Below are 27,018 nucleotides of genomic sequence, written 5' to 3' on the forward strand. Positions count from 1 at the left end.
CTTTTCCCTAGAATGTGGCCGGCCTGGCTAGCCTTAAAGACTGGACACCTCCAGCCTGGATCCTGATCCCAACTCTGCTTCTGCTGTCGGCTTGGCAAGGGATCCCAGCCAGAGGGAGGGGGTTGGATGCCTCCTCCTGCGCCCCCCGCCCCCCGCGGGCACTGATGGGAGCAGGGTTGCAGGATGGGCTGCATGGGAGAGAAAGCACCTCTGAGGCAGCCCCCATTAGCTACATTCCCCCCATCTCACTGCAATGGAGGGGGACAGATTAGAGTGAATGTTTGGAAGGTTAAAAGTGCGAGACAGGAGTTCCTGTCGTGGTGCAGTGGTTAACGAATCCGACTAGGAATCACGAGGTTGCAGGTTCGATCCCTGGCCTTGCTCAGTGGGTTAACGATCCGGCGTTGCCATGAGCTGTGGTGTAGGTTGCAGACGCGGCTCGGATCCCGCATTGCTGTGGCTCTGGCGTAGGCCGGTGGCTACAGCTCCGATTCAACCCCTAGCCTGGGAACCTCCATATGCCGCGGGAGCGGCCCAAGAAATAGCAACAACAACAACAACAAAAAAGACAAAAGACAAAATACAAAAAAAAAAAAAAAAAAAAAAAAGAATTAAGAAGAAAATTGTACTTGAGAAGAAAATAGTATGTTAAGATTATAAATTGAGTTTGAAATATTTAACATTATTCAAAGGTCTGGTTGTTAGGGTTTTTAAAATGTACCGAGTGCCTAAATGGAATAATATTTATTGTTTCTTTTCATGTGTACATTGAATAACTTTACAGTAGCCATACATAATCTCATCTGTGTCACAGAAGCCACCTGCAGGGCCACCATGAAGCTGATGTTCATATGACCTTTTTTTGCATAACGCCCCACAGCTATCACCTCCCCCAAAAACTTCCCCTCTCCTGGGCTCTCACAGCACCTGTCTGTCTGCCTTTCTTTCTTTCTTATTTTTTTGGCTGTGCCCACAGCATGCATAAGTTCCAAGGCCAGAGATCGAACCTGCGCCACAGCAGTGACCCAGCCACAGCAATGACATTACTGGCTCCTTAATCCACTGAGCCACCAGGGAACGCCTCAAAGCACCTGTCTTCCCTGCCCCCCGCCCCACCGGCCGCCTGCCCCTTTTTAGGGCCACACCTGCAGCATATGGAAATTCCCAGACCAGGGGTCAAATCGGAGCTGCAGCTGCCCACCTAAGCCACAGCCATAGCAATGCCAAATCCTTCATGCACTGAGTGAGGCCAGGGATCAAACCTGAGTCTTTATGGATACTGGTTGGGTTCTTAACCCCATGAGCCACAATGGGAATTCCTCACAGCACTTGTCTTGATGGAAATTCTTGTTGCTGAAAATGTTTCTAAGCAGGTTAGTCTGTTGGTCCCAGTAAAATGGTGTAATTGGATCTCCTTTTGGTAATGAAAAAGTGGCAGCCCTAGGGCTCCATCTTGCTCCCACACATCCTCGTGTTCCTGCCCTGGAAATGCAGCTGTGGGACGTGGGGGCCCCTGAGCTGCATCTCAGGTCAGCTCTGGATCAGCTTTGGGGGCACATGGCAAATCCTGTGCTAGTGTGGAGGGGACAAAGCCGAGGGCTTTGTTGAATTTACCACGGCTCCACACCTGCATCTCGCTTCTGTCGAGGGCAGCTGGAATCTTCTGACCTCAGCCCACTCAGTCACCTGGTTGAAACCCACAGAGATGTGGCAGGGAGGGGTGGATTTCTTAATTCGTCACGGGGGAAGGTTCTTCATAGGAGTGGAACCCTTAGGGCCAGCCTCCAAGAAGCCCAACAGGTGAGGCAAAGGGAAGCAGGGACGCCTGCACGAAGGGGGACCGTGGAGGGAGCATGGCCTCCTGGTGGCTCTCGGGGCAGGCTGAGGCCTCATGCCCTGATCGACTGCATGCAGAGACCACCTGCGCAGAATGCTCATGCCTACCAGAGTGAATATTTTGTCCCCCTCCCCGTATTCTTTTTAGTGTTTCAACTGACCCTGCCCTCTGCATTGAAAAAGTGTTATTCCAGCAGGGTACACATTTTGTATTCATTTATGCGCTGAATTGTGTCTCTTGAGAAATTCATATGTTAAGGCATCACCCCCAAAGTGACTATATTTGTAGATAGCACCTTTAAAGGGTTAATTTAGGGTAAGTGAGGTCGTCAGAGTGGGGCCCTGTTCCAGTAAGACTGGTTTTCTTATAAGAAGAGGAACCGGGGTTCCCTTGTGGTGCAGCAGGTTAAGGATCCGGCATCGCCATGCATCGATTTGGGTTACTGCCGTGGTGCAGGTTCGATCCCTAGCCCGGGATCTTCAGGCAGGCCAGAAAAAAAATAAAAAATAAAAAAAGAAGAAAAAGAGTAACAGACACCAGAGATCTCTCTCTTGAGAAAGCACAAAGCAGTTCCGTGAGCACACAGTGCGAAGATGGCCACCCACAAGCCAAGAGAAGAGGCTTCAGAATGAAATCTACCTTGGTCACGCCTTGATCTTGGACTTCCCGGTCTCCAGAACTGTGAGAAATACATTTCTGTTCCTTAAGCCACAGTGTGTGGTACTTTGTAATGGCAGCTTAAGCAGCCTAAGACAAGCCCAACGGGCATCAGGAATACATATCAATTCCTGATAAGAGAATTGATATGTAGAAAGACTGAGAAGGAGCTTACTGTCTAGGAGGGAAAGACAGCTGATAAATAAGTAATTTCAGATTCTAAGGAAAATTCCAGTGTTATGAGAGATGGGAGGAGGAAAATGGTTTCTTTCTTTCTTTTTTCTTTTTTTAAATTACTCAATGAGGAGTTCCCATTGTGGCAAAGCTGAAATGAATTCGATCCCTGGCCTCACTCAGTAGGATAAGGATCCGGTGTTGCCGTGAGCTGTGGTGTAGGTCGCAGATGCGGCTGGGATCCCTTGTGTTGCTGTGGCTCTGGCGTAGGCCAGCAGCTGTAGCTCTGATTCAGCCCCTAGCCTGGGAACCTCCATATGCTGCAGAGGCAGCCCTAAAAAGCAAACAAACAAAATCTAAACATCAATAACTCAATGAATTTTATTACATTTACGGTTATACAACAATCATCACAACCCAATGGGCAATGGTTTTCTTATTTGGGGCCTTAAGAAAGGCCTCTCAGAGATGGCCTTTGAGCTCATCAAGGATGACAAGGACTCAGCTTGGTCCCTCTGAGGGAAGAACATTGCAGGCAGGAGAAGTAGCTGCAAAGGTCCTAGGTGGGCAGGCAGTCCAGCAAGGCTGTTGTGGCTGGAACCCGAAGGATGAGGTTGGGAGGTTGCACAGGGCCAGGGAAGGAGGATAAGCTGAAAAATTTCGGGAGGGTTTTAAGTAGAGGAAGGGCATGATCTCATTTATCTGGCAGGGACGAAGGTGACACCATTCTGCAACCTCTAACTCAAGAGAGAGACAGGAGAACAGGCAAAAATCACGGCCACATGATGGGCACTTTCGTAGAAGCTCAGGCAGTGGGGAAGCATGGGAATTTCACCAGTGTTCCCGCAGGCCTAACTGTAGGTCTCTATCCCATGCAACTAAACTGAAACTCATCAAAGGATTTGCTACTGCTGCTTTTTTTCTTGACCTCTTGCCCCAATATTATTAAACGACCTCAGTTAGCACACTAATGCTAGCCCTCAGATTTTTTCAGCTTCCTCCAACTTTGAACCTCCTGCTTTTGGTGGGGGTGGGTGAGAGGAGCAGAGAGGATTTTGCTTGCATGTGGGAAACTTCTTCCCTGGGGGAAGGAATGTTCTGACCGGCTTTTTCTCCTGGGCAGACATAATTGGTCCTAAATACATCATCCACTTGCAGTCCCAGCACCTTAGCAGGGGGCCTTAATCCTTGAGGGGCAACAGGAAACAAGCAAGGAGCATAGCTCTGAGCAAGGCATTTTTCCTCCAGGCTATCTTGCAGGAGTTGCAAACTCTATTTGTTACCAGGTGTGAAATGTATCCGTCTGAGAAGGGAACACAAAGATTTTGGTGAGTTAGTAACAATGGAGGGGGGGAGGGGAGTACGGGCCGGAAGGGGCACGAGGTGCAGCCAGGTCCTGGAGGTGGTGGAGGTAGGTCAGGTCATCACTTTCATGCTCTGTCCCGTTCACGTGGGAACCACACGTTTCCAAGAACAACAGCTCATCATCATTCAACTAGGCTCATAAATGGGAGTCTGTAGGTGAGGCCCGACACAACTTTTCTTTCCAGGGTCTCTTGGTCCGGCCCGTGCCACCTTACTTGGGCACCCGGGCTCCATTCTCCCTTCTCATCATTGCTCTGGGCGAAGGCCTCTGCCCTGTTGTGCAGAGGGGCAAGCAGGCCTCTGTGGTCTATAGCCTTGGGGTGATGCAGCTGCAGCAAATGACCAAGCCGGCCCCAGCCGAACACCTGGGCTCTCCTTTGCTTACAGGGTCTGGTCTGTAGCCTTGGCTTTCCCAAAGACCCGCCTCACTTCCTCCCCCTACCCGGGCTAAGAAGGACCCCAGAATCCGAGAGGTTGAGAAAACCCCGCCCTGCCTGCCACGTTCATTCAGTTCAGGGGGTGCCTGTTCCCCGGCCCTACTGCCGCCTGCTAAGGACACCCCTTGGGTGGGGTTTCCGCAGCCCCCCAAGCCTCCCTCCGCATCCTGCTGGCACCTGCTAGGAGATCTGAGGCAAAAAGAGCCCAAGCACCTGGGCCACCTGCCTGCCCCTTGCTCCTCGGCCCCGCCCACGCGGACGAAGGTTTAAAGGGCCGAGCCCACCCCGGAGCGACGCCCCTCCCTGCTCCCGCCGCTCGGCCAGGCCGCACCCATTTGGGGGCGGCGCGCCGGGGCCTATTCCTCCCGCTGCAGGCGCGGCCGCTTTAAGCGGGGGCGGGACGGCGCGCGGCAGTGCGACGGCCGCGGCGGGGAGGGCTCGGCTGGGGGTCGCGGGCCCCGGTTGCTGGAGGCCCGGCGCCGAGGTCAAGGTAAGCGCGGGCGGGCGGCGGAACGGCCCCGGGAGCCGCGCGCGCGGCGGCCCAGGCGGCTGCGGCGGCGGGGCCCCGGCGTGGGGAGGCCGCTGCGGCGCGGCGGCTCCGCGCAGCGACGGAGGGAGGCTCCGGGGGCCCTCCGACCCCCCACGGGGGCCCCGTCCGGGCGGCGGGGGCCGGGGGCGGCCCTCCAACCGCCGCCGCCGCCGGGCCGGGCGGGGCGAGCGCCAGGAGGCGGAGGGCTCGCGGCGCGGGAATTGGCCCTCGGCGCCCGCCGTAGCCCGGCCGGGGAGGCGGGCCTTGTGTGTCCGGGACGGTGACAAAAGGAGGGAAGCCGAGGGCCGTTTGCGACCGGGGAGGTCGAGCGTGGGGTTGGCGCTCCGGACCCCGGAGGCGCCCTCGGTCGGTCGCGCACCCCTCGGCCTCCACGCAGGCACCTGGCGGGTCCGCCCCGGCGCGGAGAGCGAAGGTAGCGGCGACGACAGCGCCCCCTCTGGCCCGGCGTTGCCGCCTCAGGCGCGGCGGGCGGGCGGGCGGGCAGGCCGGGCGGCGGGGCCGTTTGCCCGGCGCGGCGCCCGCTCGGGCCCTCCCCACCTGGGCCGGGCCCGAAGCCAGGCCTGGGCCCGCGGCCTCCGGGGTCTTGGAGCTGCTGTCCAGCTCGCGGGCGGCTTGGGGCATCTTCCCTCAGGGCCTCTCGGGGTCCCGGGAAATGGGGACGTTGACGCCGTCGGTGAAAAAGGGGTTCCGAGCCTTGAAAAAGTTTGGGGCAGGATCCGAAGTTTCTTAGGCAGTGAGAGGGCTAAGGGACACCCGTCTTGGGTCCCGGGTGGATGGGGAGACGGGGGACCTTCGGTGTTCGGAGGCGGACGAGGAAGCCGGAGTCGGGTCCACCTGCAGGGCGGGCAGAATCCCTCCCGTGGCTTCGCCGGTGACGCTTGCTGCCGTCTGGTGGGCATCCTCCAGCAGCGGAGCAGGGCTTCTGGTGTCGCTTGCTGCCTACTGGTGGGCATCCTCGCAGCAGCGGAGAAGGGCTTCTAGTGTCGCTCTGCCTTCTGGTGGGCATCCTCGCAGCAGCGGAGCAGGGCTTCTGCTGTCGCTTGCTGCCTACTGGTGGGCATCCTCGCAGCAGCGGAGAAGGGCTTCTGCTGTCGCTTGCTGCCTACTGGTGGGCATCCTCGCAGCAGCGGAGCAGGGCTTCTGGTGTCGCCGGGGAGTGGTGTCTGGGTGTCCCCCTCGCCCCGGGGGCAGAAGTGTGAGCTCCAGGGAGGGTCTCCAGTAGGCAGGGCTCTTGTAAGGGCTGCAGAAGAGTTAATGATGTGTGTGGAAGAAAGAAGAACATCAAGGCAGGAAACCGCAGAGTGAAATGAGACAGTTAACTACCCAGGGAGGAAGAGTAAACGCAATTTCACCAGGTTGTCTGAGGAGGGCTCTTAAAATGGAAACCAAGTCTCCTCCTATTTTTCGGTCTGGAGCTGCATTTCTCTGGGGTGTCCACAGCCCGTTTCCAACTGACGGAGGTGTGTGTGTGTGTGTTTTAATTTAGGGCCGCACCTGCAGCATAGGGAAGTTCCCAGGCTAGGGGTCGAATAGGAGTTGCCGCTGCTGGCCTACACCGCAGTCACAAAGTGGGATTCTTTAACCCACTGGGCCAGGCTGCGGAGCAAACCCGCATACTCACGGATACCAGTTGGACTCCTAATCCGCTGAGCCATAATGGGAGCTCCCTGAGGTGTTTTTTGAAGCATTCATTCATTCATTCAGGGACCGTTTTTTGATGCCTACAGTGTGCCAGGTGCAGACAAAAATTGACAGCTTCCCCTGCTCCTCTTTCAACCACTGTCTCTGGGTGGAGCTTGGGAGTCAGTCCATCTTTGGCATCTGCTGATCTAAGTGCACAGTGAAGTTTGAGAACCAGCCACCTAATGCAGAGATGGTCCAGCTATAGTCAGCAGACCAAATCCAGCCTGTTGCTTGTTTATACAATGCATGAACTAAGAATGGTTTTTTACTTTTTTTTGGGGGGGGGTGCACCTGTGGCGTGGATGTTTCCAGGCCAGGGATAGAATCCGAGCCTCAGCTGTGATCTATACCAGAGCTGCGATCTATACCACAGCTGCGTCAAAGCAGGATCCTTGACCCACTGCCCTACAGTGGGAGCTCCCAGTTTTTACACTTTTTAATGGTTGGGGAAGAAACATCAGACGAAGAATGATTTCATGATGCAGTTCAAATGGAATTCAAATTTTATTGTCTATAAATAACAAATTTATGGATTCCAGCCATGATGGTTGATTTACAAGTTATCTATGGCTGCTGTGTGGCTACAGCAGAGTTCAGGAGTTGTGACAGAGACCACGAAGCCTAAAATATTTACTGTCTGTCTCTTTAGAGAGGTTTGCTGTCTCCTGGCCAAGGGAAGGGTGGACATACAGTAAGAAAAGCATCTGTATGTAAAAATTATGTTTAGAAATTAGTAGACAGAGTGGACTTAAGTAACTAATTTTCTGAAAAGCGGAGGAAATAGTGTTTTCTGAATTAATGGAAAGGTATTTAGGTGAACAGGCACTTAGGTAAGATTTTCCTAGAGATCGTGAGCCTGCGCCTCTTAATAAGTTGTCTCACCACATGCTTCTTTTTATAGGCTGGGCGACCTCATGGACATGATACTTTTCTCTTGAGCAGCAGACCAGCTAAGGAAAAAAAATGGCGTTTGTGGCAACACCAGGGGCCACAGTGGTTGACCAAACCACTCTGATGAAAAAATACCTTCAGTTTGTGGCAGCTCTCACGGATGTAAATACACGTGAGTTGTTCCTTTTTATTGTGGAGAAATGGGTTGATGTGGTTCCTTCATCTCCGTGTGCGTGATGTACGCGTTGAGATCAGTGGTAACCTTAACTTGGATCTTAACCTTAACCTCACACTGCCTTGTGGAGAAGCAACGTGATGAGCATTGCTGGCTGGAGCTCCAAAGGGGCACCTGTGTGTGTGTGTGTGTGTGTGTGTGTGTCTGTACCCTTGTCTGTGCATGCACACGTGTGTCTGGGAGTATGTGTGAGCGTGGCTGGTTGTAGGGACCTAGTTATGTGCCTCCTTTTGGACGATGATAGTCAAAAACTGATAAGATCTGATTGCTTCTCTTAAATCGAAACCAGTAATGTCAGGAACATCCTTAACATAATTGCATTTACCTGATGGTCTACTTTGCTGTTTACAGCTGATGAAACGAAGTTAAAAATGATGCAAGAAGTTAGTGAAAATTTTGAGGTATGAACTTTTTTTTTTTTATAACTTTAAGAACTTTTCATTTTGAGATAAGTATTCCCATGTGCTTTCCTGTTGCCTCCCTGTCAGTCTTTTGACTAGTAATTTAAAAAGCATTATCCTTGTTAATATAATATGTTGTATTTCAGAATTGAAACTTGAGAATTTGTACAGCGTCGTCCAGCTTCTTCACGCTAGTGATGGTGAACCTCTAACCGTGTTGAGGAATGTTGCTTTTGTTTTGGTTATTTGGCTGTTTTATTTATTTATTTATTTTTATGGCTGCACCTGTGGCATATGGTTCAAGGCCAGGGATTGAATCTGAGCAATCACCAGATCCTTTAACCCGTTGGGCTGGACTGGGATTGAACCTGAACCTTCATAAACACCCGAGCTGCTGCAGTTGGATTCTCTCTCTCTTTTTTTTTTTTTTTTGTCTTTTTAGCTATTTCTTGGGCCGCTCCCACGGCATATGGAGGTTCCCAGGCTAGGGGTCTAATCGGAGCTGTAGCCACCGGCCTACGCCAGAGCCACAGCAACGCGGGATCCGAGCCGCATCTGCAACCTACACCACAGCTCACGGCAACTCCGGATCCTTAACCCTCTGAGCAAGGGCAGAGATCGAACCTGCAACGTCATGGTTCCTAGTCGGATTCATTAACCACTGCGCCACGACGGGAACTCCTGCAGTTGGATTCTTAACCCACTGTGCCACAACGGGAACTCCTCCTTTTTTCCTTCTGTTGGCTGCCCCTGGCGTATGGAGTTCCCCGTGCCAGGGGTCAGATCCGAACCTCAGTTGGAACCTACGCAGTGCCCGGCATGGGGATCGAACCTGCATCCCAATGCTGCGGTGAGAGCGCTGATCCCACTGTGCCACAGCAGCAGCTTTTTTTTCCTTCTTAAGTATGGTAGCTCTTTAAGGCACATGCTTTCTGGATACCCTCAGACTCACATTGTGGATTCGTCGTGTTCGGGTGTAGATGGGACGTCACTGTGAGATGAGAGCTGGCCATCAGTTTTGGCTCTCCTGCTTATACCTTCTCTGCTGAGCCTCATATTCTACAATTTTATGTTGACCCGTGGGCCTCTCAGGTTCTGTTCATTTTTCTTCAGCCTCTTTTCTCTTTGTTCTTTAATCTGCCTTCAGAGTCACTGAGTATTTGTCATCTCCAATCTGCTGGCATGTTTTTAAAATTTAAAATTTCAGTTTGCTTGCGATTTTTGTATTTTAAAACATTCCTTATTGTACTTTTAGTTCTACAATTGTCAGACTAAAGTATTTGAACCAAAATTCTGGTTCTTGAGCTTTTACTTGTCTGCAAAGATTGTCTGTATTCATTTATCGAGACCACGTTTTCCTTTTGTTATTGGAACGTATTTATAATAACGGTTTTGAAGTCCATCTGCTAAATACATTTGGGCTCTATGAAGGTTGATTCTTTTTTTTCCTTGGCTGTGCCCTTGGCATACAAAAGTTCCCTGGCCAGGAATGGTACCTAAGTCACAGCAGTGACCCAAACTGTTGCAGCGACAGTGCTGGATCCTTCACCTGCTGTGCCACAAGAGAACTCCTATAAAGATCGATTGCTATTCACTCTGGGTCTTGCAACCTTGTTTCCTTTCGTGTCTAGTAGTTGATGTGTAGCAGACACTGTGAGAAGTAGGGACCCTAAGATTCTGTTACTCCCCTGGAAGACTGTTGGGTTTTATTGTAGTGTGCAGTTCAGATCCTGGCTGACCTTGCTATACTTGCATAGGCTTGCTTTTCTGCTGTCAGGGGGAGGATCATGGGGAGCCCATGGGGTTCCCAAGTCCCTCTTACTTGGTAGGATTCAACCTCCAAACCCCATCTCCTTGTGGATCTCATCAGAGATTGATTTTTAAGCTTTGTTGGGTTGGGTGTAAACCAGGCCTTACTCTAGGGCATGGTCCTTCCTCAGCCGAATGTCTGAGGTTTTAGCAAGGTGTTAAGAAGGTCTTTGCCCTGTGTCGGGGCTGGACTCCCAGCATCCTCTACCATGCTGGACCTCTGATAACGCTGGTCATTTCTCAGTCCTAACGTCCCCACTTGCTGGTAAGCCTCAGGTGGTCTTACCTGCCTTACCTCTGAATACAGCCCAGTCCTCAGTCCAGGACTCAAGGGAGACCATCCCGAACCCCCTTTTTCCCTGGGCCTTGCCCTGCAGATTCCAGCCACCTGAGCCTGCCCCAGCCTGGTGTTTGCTTCTCAGCCCGGCAGGACCATCGTGCTTTGCTTGGGCTCCAGCCTGCTGAGCCCCCGTTGGGAAGTGGTACCAAGGCAGAGAGCCAAGGTGCTCCTGGGGCGCAGCTGTGATTCCCCGCCTCCCGGAGACCGTAGCTGGGCCCTGCCTCTGCCCCGGCACCTGAAAACCCTTCTCGCAGATTGTGTCCAACTTGATGGGTAGTCTGCTGCCGGTGAGTCTCATAGGCTGAAGAAAGAGTCATTTCGCTCATTTCTGGTGTGGAGACTATAAAACCTTTCTCACAGAGTTAATAGGATTACCAAGAATAGCTAGGGAGTTCCTTCATGGCTCTGCAGTTAATAAACCTGACTGTATCCATGAGGACGCAGGTTAGATTAGACCCCTGGCCTGGGAACTTCCATATGCCGTGGGGGCAGCCCTAAAAAGCAAAAAAGAAAAAAGATAAAATGTTTCTTAGCCTGTGTCGCAGTCATTTGGATTCGTAAACATGAAGTGTTAGTGGGATCGAATCAGATACCCTACTCTTTGTAGTGATGGTTGGTACTTTTGTTTGATGGGGGGATTGGTTGTTTGTTTTCGTTCATTTTAAAATGGATGTTTTCAAGGACTTGCTGCCTTGAACCAAGCTGTAAAAAAAATCCTGAGATATTTAGAGATTGCGCTAAAGAGCTTTCTCCTTCACCCAAGCTGTTAATGCAAACTGTTAAAAAAAGAAAAAAAAGAAAGAGCTAAAAAAAGAGGTGGGAAGTAGAACACGAAAGGCCTGAATTCTGCATTTTATTGGAAGAACTGAGAGGAGAGAACTCGAGTCCTCAACGGCAACGGCTGAAATCCCGGCGCTGCCTGTGAATGAACCTGCAGACGCGCCGTGCGCCAGGCCTCTGAGTGTGGATGTGGGGCCGCTGAAGGAAATGTCTCACTCCTTTCACTTCTGCTTAGTGTGTCAGCAAGTTAATTCGTGGCTTTGGTCTCAGGTGCATTGATTAAATTAGCAGAATTAAAATTTAGTAAAGTAAGACACTTGGGGCTTGTCCAAACAGTGACTTTTGGAATCTGTTTGAAAGACACTTACCTTAAATGAAATTCAGATGACTTAAGTCCTTCAAAAAATTAGATATTGCAGTTCCTGGCAGCTCAGTGGGTTAAGGATCCAGTGTTGTCACTGCTGTGGCATAGGTTCAATTCCCAGGCCCCGGAACTTACACATGCCCAGGGTGCGGCCAAAAGCAAAACAAAAGAAGACAAAGAATTAAATACTAGAACGACCACCAGTAGGTAATTCTAAATTAGCACCACTGCTACCCCAGAAAAAGCTATTGAAATGGAGTAAGATAGAAAGAAAAAAGAATTCCCAATGATTTCCAATCTTAGAAATTCATTTCATTAACCACTTAGGGTTAAGATTTCAGTCTAAGTAAATGTCATCTGGGCGATCTCTCAGGTCAGAAAATAGAGAAATGTTTGAGTTAGAAATCACATGAAATTTTCGTGTGGATCACAAAGCTGGGGGCCAGGTTGAAACACTGGTGAGTAACTGGGCAACAGTGGAGTCTTTTTTATGGGCGAAAGTTGAAACTCAGATGCTTTGAAGGCTGTGGAATCTGGATGGTGTGGGCTTCTGCAGCTAAGCTTGACTTCTCCATAACCTTGTTAATTAATGCTCCAGCTTGACTCTTACCCCCTTTCCTTGAACCTTGAATGTGGGTGTTGCGCAAGGAGTCTTGTGCTTTGGGGATGAAAGGGGACGCACTCGGTTCTTGTCCCCAGTGACGCCACAGTCTGCTTGGAGCCAGGCTGCTGAGGTGCTGCCGGGGCCCCTCCCACATGGTGCGCTGTGGGCGTGGAGCGCTGGGCTGGAGCCCTGGAGACTGAGGCCCCCTGTGCCAAGAATTACGGCTTTTCTTTTGCTCCTGTGGCACCGCACTCTTGCCTGGGTATTGCCTCTGTTGCTCTCTTTATAGACCCCTCAGGGAATAGACAACTCTCCATCTTTATTTTCAGCCCAGATCAGTGTCTGGAGCTGCCTAGGTGCCTCCTCTCACTAGCTTCTCAGACTCATGATGGTGAAAGTTTCATTCTTTCCTCTTATGCTCCCATCCATGCCAAACTAAAACAAGTTCAGCACATGCCTTTTACACTCAGCTTTCTCGGAGTTTTGTGCCTTTGTATGTGCTTTTCTTAGAACCTTTCGCACTTTCTCATGTGGTCAGCCCCTGCCGGCCTTCTTGGTTTTAGCATCTCGGAGTCCCTTCTTCAGGAAGGAGGTCTCTGTTACTAGTTCTGCCCAGCAAATGATGTCCCATTGTTAGGCTGCCTTAGTGCCCATGCTTCCTCTGTCCTAATTCTGTATTGTCAGTTGTTTTCTTGCTGTCTGTCTTCTCCGCAACACACTGCTGCCCCCAGTTCTGAGGGCGTGAATTGTATCTACTTGGTCCCTCATCCTGGCCCCACTGAGCACATGGTAGGAGGTCACCACATTTCTTTGTTTTCGTCTTTTTTTGTTTGTTTTGTTTTTTTTGTCTTTTTGCCATTTCTTGGGCCGCTCTCACAGCATATGGAGGTTCTCAGGCTAGGGGTCTAATTGGAGCTGTAGCCACCGGCCTACACCACAGCCACAGCAACTTGGGATCCAAGCCGAGTCTGCAACCTACACCACAGCTCACAGCAACGCCGGATCCTTAACCCACTGAGCAAGGGCAGGGATCGAACCTGCAACCTCATGGTTCCTAGTCAGATTCATTGACCACTGAGCCACGATGGGAATTCCGTCTTTTTTTGTTTTGTTTTTTCTTTTTAGGGCTGTACCTGCGGCATAAGGAGGTTCCCAGGCTAGGGGTCAAATCAGAGCTGTAGCCGCTGATGACGCAGCAACTCCGGATCTGAGCCGCATCTGTGACCTAAACCATAGCTCACGGCAACGCCAGATCTTTAACCCACTGAGTGAGGCCAGGGATCATCCTGTCCTCATGGATCCTAGTCTGATATGTTAACCGCTGAGCTGAGGAAGGGCACTCCCTCCTCTTCTCCTTTTACATCAGTGATGGGATAAGCGGTGGATGAGATGAGATTACAGTCTAATTCATATCAACCTAATTAATAAACTGGATTTTTAGGTAGGAAAAAGGTGTCAGTTTGGTTAGGCTCATCGTTTCCCAGATGAAGAAACTCAGATCTAGAAGCTCAGTGACTTTCAGAGGTCTTCTGAGAGTGTGGCAGAGCCATTCACAACAGGCTCCAAGTCAAACATTTTCCACAGCATCAGTGTTTATAGATTTACCCATACGTTTTAGCTTTTACTTCTCTCTCTCTTTTTTTTTATTCTTCAAATTTTTATTCTTCACACTTATTTGTTAGGTTTTATTTTAAAAAATACTTAAGTTCTTGAACTGAAAAACATTGGTTTAAGTAAGAAATTTTAACGCACTAAGTCACCTCATCTCTCAGAACCGTTTTGGAAAATGTAGACCTCAGGCTAAAGCGAAATCTTGCTGTCTCTGTCTGATGAAGACTATCCTAAGATGTCAAGGTAAATTGTCTAAGAAATAACAACAAGATATCCAGACTTATTTATAGTTGCATCTACCTACCTATGTAAGGATGTTTTAGCATATACAATCAAAACAAAATAAAGACACAAAGTATCTTATCAACACATTTACGACAACAACTGTCTTCCATAAACATTTGGATTTGAGAGTTAGCACAACAAGCCTGTCCTTCTTGGTTCCCTTTAAGGTGATTTAGCAAACACGTGCTAAAGTACTTCAACAGTGTCAGTTCATTTATTTGTACATTTTGGATTCCTACATAGGACTTTCTTTGTTGGGGAGGTGGTTTGCCTTTTAAATAGTTTGCAAACATGACTAAATCTCTGAGGTCCCTTTCTACTCTCCAAAATGTACTATTTTCTCTTCTCTCCATCTGCGTCATAAAAGATGATTTGAATCATGGGTTATGAGCCAGAATAAGTGTTAAATCTATATCCAAGAAAGGAAGGTTAGGCATTTATAATAATTCATTCTTCATTATATAATTTACCTTGACGTATAATGTATATACAACAACTGAAATTCATGTCAGGTGTATAAATTAATTTAAGGGTATAAAGGGATTCCCCTTGTGGCTTGGTGGTAATGAACCTGACTAGGATCCATGAGGTCGTGGGTTCGATCCCTGGCCTCTTAGTGGGTTGAGAATCCAGCTTTGCCTTGAGCTGTGGTGAAGGTCACAGACCTGGCTCTGATCCTGCGTTGTCATGGCTGTGGTGGAGGCTGGCAGCTGCAGCTCCAACTCGACCCCTAGCCTGGGAACTTCCATATGCTGCGGGTGCAACCCTAAACATGTACTTCTCTTGAATTGGATTTCAGAAGCAACACTCATCTGATTTATTTAAAACTATGTTATCACTAAAACATCTGAAAGTATTAAAAATTATTGTTGGGTCTGCTAAAATCTTTTTCTTTCAAAGTTATTATGTAATAGGTGAATTTGAAAAGAAAATAGGTACCCACACCTTAATGGGGTTTTCTGTTATTTTTTTCACAATTAGAATGTCACTTCATCTCCTCAATATTCTACATTCCTGGAACATATCATCCCTCGGTTTCTTACATTTCTTCAAGATGGAGAGGTCCAGTTTCTTCAGGAGAAACCAGCCCAGGTAATGTGCTCAGAAATAATCAGGGATAAAAAAATGTCCTGCTGCGGGAGTGCAAGTACTTAGGAATGAAAACAACTCAGAAAACTTGTGACTTCCCCTAAAAATGAGAGCGGTTTTGTCAGATTAGGATAACTTTGTCCAAGGCCATTACCTCCTCAGTTAAATGTCTTGGTTTTATTTCCCTGTGGCCTTCTCTTCCCCAATTAAACTACGCATGTGTGCTGACGGGTCGCAAGTGCCTGCACTGTGTATTGTAGCCCAGTTCACGTGCATGTACAAGGGGGAGCCAAGTTTAATGACCCTTCCCAGGCCTGCTGCCCAGCTCTAATCGTAAGGTGTTCCGTTCTTGTAACTTCAGCCAGTTTTGTTTTATCTGTACCCCCCCACTCCCCCCACCGTCACCCCGATCATTTTAAAACAGTCCCATCATATCTTTTTTCTAGAAATACTTCAGATATCTCTTAAAAGTAACTTTAAAAATTACCGTAGTTAGCAGTGAACGTTAATGCTAAATAAAGCTTTTTGTATTCTTTTTTTTTTTTTTTTTTAAGTTTTATTGGAGTGTAGTTGACCTACAATGTTGTATTAGTTGATAAAGCATTTTTACGTGGGACCAGTTCAAGGTCTCCCTGTGTGACTGCCTTGGAGTTGTCCGTTCCACAGACCGAATCGTGGAAGCTGAGCATATCTCATGACATGATTCGTCCGTAGGCCCAGGGTAGTTGGAGAGCGTCGTGTCACAGGAGCGAAACCGAGATTGTGAAGGGAGATGGCAGACGAGGTTCAGCTTGCGTTTTGCTCTTTCCGTCTTAAATTCACCCCACGTGTACGAGTGTCCTGTTGCTGGCAGAGCTGCGAAGGTGTGGAAGAGGGCGGATGGGGTCACTGGACTTGGTGCAGAGTTGGACAAATCCTGGAAATAGCGGCGCACGGGACATGCAGTACAGGCTTTGGATTGCACTTAAATAACTGACAGGACGTTTTAAAATAGGCTCTGCCGGTAGTGTGGAGGTGACTAGCACTGGGTACAGCTGTGTGACACTCGCTACCTGCAAAATAATTACCTTGGCAGGTTTTCGTATTGACGTTTTTGTTTCTCTTTGACAGCAACTGCGGAAGCTCGTTCTCGAGATAATTCACAGAATACCAACCAACGAACATCTTCGTCCTCATACAAAAAATGTTTTGTCTGTGATGTTTCGCTTTTTAGAGGTAACTTTTGAGAATTCTTAATGTTTAGCCACAAAACTTTTCTTGAACTTCCTTGGCGTAAAATCCTGTTTCCCTTTCACTAAAGTCCTGATTCACGGGACTGGAAACGTTCCGAATGTCGGTTTGCTCCCCCCGTGACCAACCAGGTTACTGAGAACGATCATGAAATGAAGATCATTTTTCTGAGTCGCTGGGGGATTGGCTGGATCTAGAGGGGTCTTGGGAAGTGGGAGGTGGTGGACAGACTCGGCACAGCAGGCACACGCTTCGGCGTCTGTGTGTCAGGCACCGTGGACGTGAGGTCGTCATAGAGAGTCGCTCACATTCTTGGGGTCAATCCGTTTGGTACCTATTAAGCTAATCTCTAAAATTGTTTCTCTTGCTGTCCTTAGTCTGGATGTGTTTCTGGGCCCCTTGGAAAGATGAGCTCTGGAGGGGACTAGAGCTGGGGTCAGATTCTGGCTCTGCCACTCCGTAGCTTTCTTGCGTTAAGCGCTCTGCTTACCCACTCTGAGCCCTCATTTCCTTGTGGGAGAATGTGGATGCACCCACCGCTCAGACAGCATTTGTAAGTGGTGGCACGGGGCCCAGGCCCTGGGTGTGCTCAGTCACTGTTCTTGTGGCAGTCTCTGCAAGGAGTGAGAAGTGTCTGTTGGGCCATGGAGACCTTGCTGCATGGTGGGACTCGCCCTAATTGCCAGTTACTCACCGGGCAGAGTGTTACTTTCACAGAACCTCCTGGTGGGGCGCCCTTCAGGTAGTCCTCCAAAGACCATGAATGCTTCCTGTCTGGGACAGCTGTGTTCTCTGGCTTTATGAATTGTCAGCAGATGAGATCTAAGTTGCTTGATGGAGGCTGTGTAGGCAGAAAATGCTTAGAAAATAGTCTGGAGGAGTTCCCGTTGTGGCTCAGCCGCGTTGGTACCGTTAGTACCCCTGGCCTTGCTCAGTGGGTTGAGAATCCAGCATCGCCGTGGCTGAGGGGGAGGCCCACAGCTGCGGCTCTCATTCAACCTCTAGCCTGGGAACTTTGGTATGCTGCAGGTGAGGCCCTGAAAAGACGACAAAAAAAAAAAAAAAAAAAAAAAGGCAGTCTTGACTCTTTAGATGAAAATAGATTTTCAGAAGTGTAACTTTTTTCATGCTTTTTTTTTTTTCAGACAGAAAATGAAGAAAACGTTCTTATTTGCTTACGAATAATTATTGAACTACACAAACAGTTCAGGCCACCCATCACACAAGAAGTAAGTGTTTTTATGTTGATAGCATTTATGAAACGTGCTGATGAGTGCCTTTTGCTGTGAAAGTTTTATACTCTCTTTAGAGCTGACAGAACACATGCTGCTTTCAAATCATAAGAAAATACTGCCTACGTTGGGGGACTTGTTGATGGGTTAAACAGGGACTTTTTCGCTTTTCATCGTGCTTCATTTCATCACAGGTTATGGAACTTAGTTCCCTGTGCTCCCCAGTGGGACCTTGTTTATCCGGTCTCTCCGTGATAGTTGCATCTCTTAGTCCCACACTCCCAATCCAGGCCTCCTCCGCCCCCCCTTCCCCTTGTCATCCACAAGTCTGTTCTGTATGTCTGTGGACTTTCCTTCTGTGTCTGGATATTCTGCTGAATTGGTTTCGTGGTTAAAATGTGTTAACTGACCAGACTGGCAGGGCCGTTGGGGTGGTTCTGGTACTTGCAGGGCTGAAGTGCTGCAAGGCCCCAGTCACTTTTACACAGGGGCTAAGACTGGGGTTCTGAGGTCAGGGCTGGGTTTGAATCTCAGGGTGCACTCGAGTGGCTGTGTGACCTCGGGGGAGCACCGGGCCTTTTGGTGCCTTTTCTGTAGAAAGGGGACAATCACACTATATCCTCAGCGATTGCTTAGAGATTAAATACAGAAGTTAAAGTGCTTAGCACAGGGGTGGACATCCACGGAGTAAGCATTAGACACTCTGTGTTCGCCAGAGTTAAGACAGGTGCCTCTTCTGATGATGACTTTGGCGAATGCAGGAAATTGAAAACAGACTATTTGGAAATCGGAAAAGTAAAGACAAAATAGAATTCCTTGCATCTTAAAAATAGCATCTTGCCGACTTCCCTCTTCTGACCTTAGGGGAGTGTTTGTTATCTGTGTAATCACAGTACTGCTGTGGATGACAGTTTATGTCCTGAATGTTTTCCTGTATGTGAAAGCATTTCCGCAATCAGAAATATTTTGTAAAGTTAATTTTAATGGATATGTAATATTCTTTGATATTTTTGGCTATTTAAGGTATTTCAAAAATTTTTATTTTATGACCGTAACTGAGGATCTGATTACAGTTGAAATCATCTTGTAGGCTGGGTTTATAGAAGTAGAATTGCCACTTGAAAGGTGCGAATGTTTGAATGGTTCTGAGATGCCGTGTTGCATTGGTTTCCAGAAAGGTTTCCGCAGTTTAAGCTTCCCTGGGTAGCAGACAGGATTCTCCGGGTTTGCACTCCCCCTCGCATGGTGTGGTGTTACTTTTTGAAAGGCCAAAGTGGCATTTCTTATCGTTTTCATTCCTTTGCTCTTCCTGAGTTAGAAAATTTGTTTTCTGTTATCTTTTGTGTTTCTAGTGGGTTTTCTGTTAGCCTTTTGTGTTTCTTCTTTTTGTCTGTTCCTTCGTATTCATTGCCTATGTATCTTGAGTCTGACACTTTTCTTGCCTGTTTTGTGAGTTCTTATATGTGAGAACTGTTAACATTTTTCTTGTAAGCATTTTCTGTTTATAAATTTTTCCTTGTACTGTCTATTTTCTTTAGATTCACCATTTTTTGGATTTTGTGAAACAGATTTACAAGGAGCTTCCAAAAGTCGTGGTAAGCTGTTTTTAATATTATTTGAATTTATATTTATTTATTATTTCCTCATTCTGAAAGATAGAAGGATTGATTGGAGGCTTGCTAATTTTACAACCGGGAATATTTAGTGATGGTCAAAATCTAAGTTGATAAATTAGCCACTTAAAAATGAGTTCTTTTGGTTTCACTGTTTAACTACTGTATCTTTTTTTTTTTTCTTTGTTTTTAGGGCTGCACATATGGCTTATGGAAGTTCCCAGGCTAGGGGTTGAATCGGAGCTGCAGCTGCGGGCCTACACCACAGCCACGTCTTTGACTTACACCCCAGTTCACGGCACCTGAGCGCACTGATTTGGGCCAGGGATCAAACCTTCCTCCTCATGAACACTAGTTGAATTCACGACTGCTGAGCCACAGCAGGAACTCCTAACTACTGTATTTTTGACATAAAAACAATTCATTCTTTTTTTTAATTACTCAAAGAATTTATTACATTTATAGTTGTACAATGATCATCACAATCCAGTTTTATAGTATTTCCATCCCACACCCCCAGCGCATCTCCCCACCCTGCGGCCTGTCTCCTTTGGGGACTGTAAATTTTTCAAAGTCTGTGAGTCAGTATCTGCTCTGCAAAGAAGTTCATTATGTCCTTTTCTCAGATTCCACATGTCAGTGATAGAATTTGATGTTGGTATCTCATTGTCTGACGGACTGCACTTAGCATGGTAATTTCTAGGTCCATCCATGTTGCTAAAAATGCTGGTATTTCATTCCTTTTAATGGCTGAGTCATATTCCATTGTATGTATATGTACCACATCTTCTTAATCCACTCCTCTGTCAATGGACATTTAGGTCGTTTCCATGTCTTGGCTCTTGAAAATAGTGCTGCAATGAACATCGGAGTACATGTGTCTTTGTGAGTCATGGTTTTCTCTGAATAAATGCCCAGGAGTGGGATTGCTGGATCAAATGGGAGTTCTATGTTTAGTTTCCTGAGGAATCTCCATGCTGCTTTCCACAGTGGTTGCATCAATTTACAATCCCATCAAGAGTGTACTAGGGTTCCTTTTTCTCCACACCCTCTCCAGCACTTACTGTTTATAGACTTTTGGACAATGGCCATTCTGGCTGGTGTAAGGTGGTACCTCAGAGTGGTTTTGATTTGCATTTCTCTAATAATGAGTGATGTTGAGCATCTTTTCATGTGTTTTTTGGCTCTCCGTATGTCTTTGGGAATCGTCTGTTTAGATCTTCTGTCCATTTTTGGATGGGGTTGTTTGTTTTTTTGGTATTGAGCAGTAGGAAGTGTTTATAAATTTTGGAGATTAGTCCCTTGTCAGTCGATTCATTTGCAAAGATTTTCTCCCATTCTGTGGGTTGTCTTTTTGTTTCGTTTAGGGTTCCTTTGCTGTGCAGAAACTTTGAAGTTTGATTAGGTCCCATTTGTTTATTTTTGTTTTTACTGTCATTACTCTAAGAGGTGGATCTGAGAAGATGTTGCTGTCGTTTTGTCAGGGAGTGTTTGGCCTATGTTTTCCTCTAAGAGTTTTATGGTGTCTGGTCTTATATCTAGGTCTTCAATCTGTTTCAAGTTGATTTTTGTGTATGGTGTTAGGGAGTGTTCTAATTTCATTCTTTTCCATGTGGCTGTCCAGTTTTCCCAGCACCACTTATTGAACAGGCTATCTTTTCTCCATTGTATGTCCTTGCCTCCTTTGTCATAGATTAGTTGGCTGTAGGTGTGTGGGTTGAATTCTGGACTTTCTATCCTGTTCCACTGATCTGTCTTTCTGTCTTTGTGCCAGTGCCATATGGTTTTGAGGACTGTAGCTTTGTGAAGTCTGGGAGCCTGATTCCTCCAGCTCCATTTTTCTTTTTCAGGATGTCTTTGGCTATTCTGGGTCTTTTGTGCTTCCAAACAAACTTTAAAATATTTTAGTGCAAGTTCTGTGAAAAATGTCCTTGGTAAGCTGATAGGGATTGCATTGAATCTGTAGATTGCCTTGGGTAGTATAGTCATCTTGATAATATTGACTCTTCCAATCCAAAAAACATTTCATTCTTATTGTAGAAATTTTGCAACAGCAACAAAAAAATGAAAATAAATCATAATTATTCTCTCACTTGTAAGCAGCCATTGACAGTGATGTTTACAGTTCTACTTTGTGCTTTGTAAAGATGGTTGTGTCTCAATCTTGAAGCCTTTGGGGGAATGATGAGTATTTTCATCCTTTTTCTGTATCATTAAAATGTTTCTATATTGAAGCATTCCTATATTATTCCAAGTAGTGCCACCCCTATAAAAGTGTGTGGAGTGGATGAGGAGAGACCCCTCCCCCCCGGTTCACATTTTTTGGAAGGAATCGCTGTTAGTGTTGGGAAGACCCTCTAGGACTCTTTCTGGTGGTCATACTCTTAGTAACCAGTAATTTTCTGTGATAGACATGTCCCGTAACCATCTCCCTGTTGCTGGCTTTCCCCGTTTTCTTTTCATTATGGGCACAAATAATGCTTCGGTAAAAAAATCATTGTGTGTAAGTCTGTTTATGTGTCAGAATTTCTCCTTGGAAGACTTTTTTAAGCTAAAAATTAAAAAATAATACATGGTAAAATTGACCTTCCAGAATTTCTCCTTGGAAGACTTTTTTAAGCTAAACATGAAAAAACAAACAAACAAACAAACAAAAAACATGGTTTTAATTTGTTAATAGTGTATAAAGTTTAATTTTTCTCCTGAGTTATCAATTTATCGTTGTGTCAGCTACCGTTTTGACCAGTCTTAGAGCTGCTTTTCATAAGAAGCTGTCTCTTTTAACCCGGAGCCCACATGCCAGTGCGAACAAGGATGACAGTAAGGGCCTGGCCTTTTAAAGTCCTGGCTTCTGTGCTTTGTTTCTGCTCCGTATTTGATTTCTATTTAGGAGACTGTTGAGCAAGTTCATTCCGCAGGGACCAGCTCCTAGTCTCGTGTCACCAGAGAGACGGGGTACGTCCTCCCCCGCCCTGAGGTGGTAATGAGACATGACGTACAGTTCATCTCAGCAGTCAGGAAAAGGCAGCAGAGAATATTCTGGGCGCGTTGGTTGCCTGTGCAGGAGGTGGAGAGTCAGTTCTGTTACCGTCATGGTCCAGGAAAAAAAAAAGCAGCAGGTCCTGGGCCTGGTGCAGAACAGATGGGCAGAACGGGCACTGTCTTCCACCACGTGTCAGGCGTGTCTCATGAAGGGGCCTGGCATTTGGCGTCAGGAAAGATGACTTCTGTTCTTTCCGTGTAGAACCGCTACTTCGAGAACCCGCAGGTGATCCCCGAGAACACCGTCCCCCCCCCAGAAGTGGTCGGAATGATCACAACGATCGCGGTGAAGGTCAACCCCGAACGCGAGGACAGCGAGACCAGAACCGTAAGCCTTTCGGTTGCGTGGCTTTGCTTTACTCCACAGCGCCCCCTCCTGCTGGAGGGAGGATGCGGGAGTGGCTCCTCAGACCCCTGAAGCTTTTCGCTTTTTTCGTAAACACGTGGAAGCCTTCAAAATAAGCAGACAAGTGTGTGTGCCTGAGAGAGTGTCACTGCTTCTGCTGCAACTCTGCAGGCCTGTGCTGTGCAGTGAACTGTCACTCACTGCCGGTGCAAAGATAGAAAGATAAAATCATGGTGGAATCCAGAACTGGAAAGAGCAGCTGACCCGGCTCCAGGGCTCCATTCCGTCCTTAGCCTGGGCCTTGGTCAAGTCCCTCTCGACAGCTTACAGATGTGTGGTTCGTGGCCTGACGGCGGGGCTCTGGGGACACAAGTTCTGGATGGTGTGAAGCTCCGCCACTTGGTTTTCTGAATGTAGGGAAGGAAGTTCATGAATCTTTGTTCTGACCTTCTTTTCCCTCTCACCTGAAAAAATCAGTCTCGGGGTTTTGTGATGATAACGCTGGTATTTTCCGCAGCTAGTGTGTTACATTTGTAGGATCTGCCACGTAGGGAACACGCATTGAGCATTTGCTGTGATGGTATTTTATGATTGAATCGAGATTATCATGTATTTGTTTTACTGAAATGGTTTGCAGCATGTTTCAGTTTTCTGGGACAGACAGGAGACGACGTTTTGAATGAGGCTTTCACTCCTTTGCTCTTGCTGAATTAGAAACTTGTTTGCATGGAGTTCCCCTTGTGATTCAGCAGGTTAAGAACCCAACCACTATCCATGAGGATTTGGGTTTGATCTCTAGCCTTGCTCAGCGGGTTAAGGATCTGACTCGAGCTGTGGTATAGGTTGCAGATGCAGCTAGGATCTGGCATGGCGTGGCTGTGGTGTAGGTCCGCAGCTGCAGCTCCAGTTCTACCCCTAGCCTGGGAACTTCACATGCTGCAGGTGCAGCCATAAGAAACAGACAATAAAAAAAACCTTTTCAGTTGATCAGTCTGTGTGTTTCTTTTTTTGCTTGTCTGTTCTTGTCCATTGCCCATTGATTTGTATTTTGAGTGTGACATATTCTTTACCTGTTTTGAGTTTTTTTTTGTTGTTTTTGTTTTTTGTCTTTTTAGGGCCACACCCGCGGCTTATGGAGGTTCCCAGGCTAGGGATCTAGTTGGAGCTACAGCTGCCGGCCTACACCACAGCTCATGGCAATGCCAGATCCTTAACCCACTGAGCGAGCGAGGCCAGAGATCGAACTTGCAACCTCGTGGTTCCTGGTCGGATTCGTTTCCACTGCGCCACGATGGGAACTCCTGTTTGAGTTTTTATGTATTAAGACTGTTAATTTTTTTCTAATGTTTATTATTGTAAGCATTTTTCCTGTTCATAGATACCTTTGGGTAAAACTAGGTAAACGTGTACTTGTTGCTGTTGTTCTTTTAAGCAAGTAAAATAATAGATTTAAGACTTTTTAAATTTCTCCAGTGATTTGGATCACTAAGTTTTGACAGGTTTTCCTCAGGTTTTTGCTACCGGTGATTACACTGTAAATTATAAAATCCCTTTGCACTAAGTGATAGCTGATAGTTCTGTGTCCTTGGTTTTCAGAATCATTTGGTGCTTCCTTGCCCCCGCTCGTGTTTTCCCTTCCCTCTATTTCGATGGGTGACGCTTTGCGGCAGGATGCTGCCTGGGGCCGCTGACGCGCCGCGCGCTGACCGCTGGCCTCTCTGTTTCTGTCTTACAGCACTCCATCATCCCGAGAGGATCTCTGTCTTTGAAAGTGTTGGCAGAACTGCCCATTATTGTTGTGTTAATGTATCAGGTACTCCCATTGCTTAGTGGTGGTTCGGGTTGGGGCTTATTGGATGACAAAGCGTACATCTAATGTTCGGTGGCAAGTAGATGTGTGTGTGACACACACGCGCTAACCGTCTGCCTTTCTTCAGTGTGCCAGATTGTTTTGCTGCGAACAGAGTGTGAAGGCCTAAAAATCTGCTGTGTTTGCTTTTAGCTCTACAAGGTGAATATCCACAGTGTTGTTGCTGAATTTGTACCCTTGATCATGAACACCATTGCAATTCAGGTGTCTGCTCAAGCCAGGTGAGATTTCATGGCCGACTGCCGAAGCTCTTTAAGCCCAGTCAAAGCTACTTTCTGTCGTCGTCGTAAGACAGGAAGACCGAGTGAGCAAATTTTGGTTGAACTTGGGTGTGTTTTCGGCGCTCTCTCTGAACTCGTGTTTCAGTGAAGATAGTGGTAGTGGTTTGGTTTCTTCCTGTGAAAAGATGGCCTGTCTCAGTCTCTGGTGTCCTGTACGTTGAGAGCTGCCGTCGGGCATGGCCGTACTCGGTTAAGCTTTCGGGTCCTCCCGGCCTGCTCCCCTTCCGCATCGTTCTTGCCGTGTCTCTCAGCGTGAGGGCTCGAAGGCTCTTAACCCCCTTTATTTCGCCTCACCCCTCACCTTAATCACTGAGCCAGGCCAAGCTTGTTTTTATCCTTTAAAGCCCCTCTCCAAGGCGGAGAGGCTCCAACTTGGCAGCATTCCTCCTTCGGCCTTGATCACTCCCCGTCCTGACTTGCAGCCTCTCTGGCTCCAAGTCACTTGGGGGCAGGATCCGAGGGCACATCAGCCCCAGCAGCCGCTGTGCCTGCAGCACGGCTCCTCCACTGGTCAGATCGGGTCCTCCCACTGTCCTCTGGGGAGCAGGTCTGGTCACGTTGGCTGTAGAGATTCAGGTTGCGGCTGCTGCCCAACTGCTTGGCGCACTGTCTGCTTTGTGCCTTTAAGGCCTTTATGTTACTCAAAGCTGCGTAAAAGTTCTGAGATGGTTTACTGTTGCTGCTGTGTAGAAATTAAGCTTTTGGGCTTAGTGATTATCACAGGCGTTTAATTAATATTAGTGTCATCTAAGGAGTTGAAAGCTAACACTTAATTTTATTCACTTCTCATTCAGGCAACATAAGCTTTACAACAAGGAGCTGTATGCTGATTTCATTGCTGCTCAGATTAAAACATTGTCATTTTTAGCGTATATCATCAGGATTTACCAGGTAAGTTGACTTTTGTTTTATGTCGGGTTTACCGAGGTATAACCTCCCTGCGGTAAACTTCACCTTGGTTTGTAGGTACAGTTCTGTCAACTGGCAGACGTGTCCATCATCCACAAAATGCCTTTTATGCGTTTCTAGCCCGCTTCCTCCTGCCCCTTCGAATCCCAGGCAAACGCGGGTTCATTTTCTGTCCCCGTGGTTTTGGCTGTTCCAGAGCGTCGTGTAGATGAATCACAAGGTAGACAGTGTAGCCCTGGGAGTCTGCCGCCTTTGAGCAGTAACGCCGAGATGCATTCTTGTCTGCTCAGTGACTCGTTAACTTTGCACTGGTTGGTTGTCTTGGTCTGCTCAGGCTGCCGTAACAAAATACCATAGACTAGGTGTAAACAGCAACGATTTATTTTCTCACACAGCCCTGGAGCCTAGAAAGGCCAAGATCAGGGTTCCAGCAGGGTTTGGTTTCGGGCGAGGCCTTCCCTGCTGGGCTGCAGGTGGCCTCCTCCTTGCCCTGGCCTCCCGTGGTGGGGAGGGGAGAGTGAGATCCTGCGCTTTGTTGAGGCCACTGTCCTCCTGGAGGAGGGCCCCACCCTTGTGGTCTCATTCGACCCGAATTACCTCCTGAAGATTCCGTCTCCAGATGCAGTCGCAGTGGCACTGATGCTGCAGGGTGAACTTGGGGCTCACGGGGGTGGTATTGTTCTGTGTGGGTGGATGTCATCACGGCATGTTGCCCATTCTCCAGAGGCTGGACTTTGGGATCATTTCCAGCTTTTTCTAAGGCAGTTTTGTCAAGATGTAACTCACATACCATAAAATCAGCCTTTACAGGTACAGTTAGTGCTTTTTAGCGTATTCGTAGATTTGTACAGCCGTCATCACTCTTCAGTTTCAGAACAACTTCTTCACCCCAGAAAGAAAGAAACCGGTACCAACGAGCAGTTGCTTCATTCTTCCCCGATCTCGGCAACCACTGTAATGTCCTGTCCGTCTTTATCGATCTGCCAGTTTCATTTTTGGCTTAGTAAAGCCACAGTAAATATTTGCACATAGATGTTTGTATTGATGTATTTGGCTTATGACTTTTGCCATTGTTGAAAGCTGTCAAAGCAAATTATGTGGGAGAGATTGGAACTTCTAAAAATATTATCAGGAGTTTCCATTGTGGCACAGTGGATTAAGAATCCAGCTGTAGGAGTTCCTGTGAGAACTGTCTCAGTGGCTCAGTGGAAACGAATCTGACTAGTATCCATAAGGATGCAGGTTTGATCCCTGGCCTTGCTCAGTAGGTTAAGGATCTGGTTGTTGCCGTGAGCTCTGGTGTAGGTCAAAGATGTGGCTTGGATATGGCATTGCTGTGGTATGGTGTAGGCCAGCAGCTGCAGCTCTGATTCGACCCCTAGC

General features: G+C 47.7%; 1 protein-coding gene and 1 non-coding gene across 18 annotated transcripts in view; both read left to right on the forward strand.

The window, feature by feature from the left end:
• The first annotated feature begins 4,882 nt into the window (after window positions 1–4,882).
• Window positions 4,883–27,018, forward strand: part of TRRAP (transformation/transcription domain associated protein) — a 120,044-nt gene continuing 97,908 nt past the window's right edge. For 15 of the 17 annotated variants that reach the window (XM_021086096.2, XM_085016439.1, XM_085016436.1 and 12 more), the window contains exons 1-11: window positions 5,266–5,432; window positions 7,605–7,766; window positions 8,181–8,230; window positions 15,005–15,115; window positions 16,223–16,327; window positions 17,488–17,571; window positions 19,113–19,169; window positions 22,432–22,557; window positions 24,311–24,388; window positions 24,578–24,666; window positions 25,521–25,617. In XM_021086096.2, the coding sequence (XP_020941755.1) occupies window positions 7,667–7,766; window positions 8,181–8,230; window positions 15,005–15,115; window positions 16,223–16,327; window positions 17,488–17,571; window positions 19,113–19,169; window positions 22,432–22,557; window positions 24,311–24,388; window positions 24,578–24,666; window positions 25,521–25,617 (897 nt within the window). In that variant the 5' untranslated portion in view covers window positions 5,266–5,432; window positions 7,605–7,666. Of the gene's footprint in view, window positions 4,961–5,265; window positions 5,433–7,604; window positions 7,767–8,180; window positions 8,231–15,004; window positions 15,116–16,222; window positions 16,328–17,487; window positions 17,572–19,112; window positions 19,170–22,431; window positions 22,558–24,310; window positions 24,389–24,577; window positions 24,667–25,520; window positions 25,618–27,018 lie in introns of those variants that run through there. The other 2 variants (XM_021086098.2, XM_021086103.2) reach the window with 1 other exon arrangement.
• On the forward strand, window positions 7,896–8,101 carry LOC146404352 (small nucleolar RNA ZL1). Its single transcript, XR_014842660.1, has one exon. It is a non-coding gene; the product is annotated as a small nucleolar RNA ZL1 (small nucleolar RNA).

The sequence above is a fragment of the Sus scrofa genome, chromosome 3, assembly GCF_054392235.1.
Source record: "Sus scrofa isolate SSC_HxYL_T2T_F1_AM1 chromosome 3, Sscrofa_HxYL_maternal_Yorkshire_Landrace_v2.0, whole genome shotgun sequence".
NCBI classification, from domain to species: Eukaryota; Metazoa; Chordata; class Mammalia; order Artiodactyla; family Suidae; genus Sus; species Sus scrofa.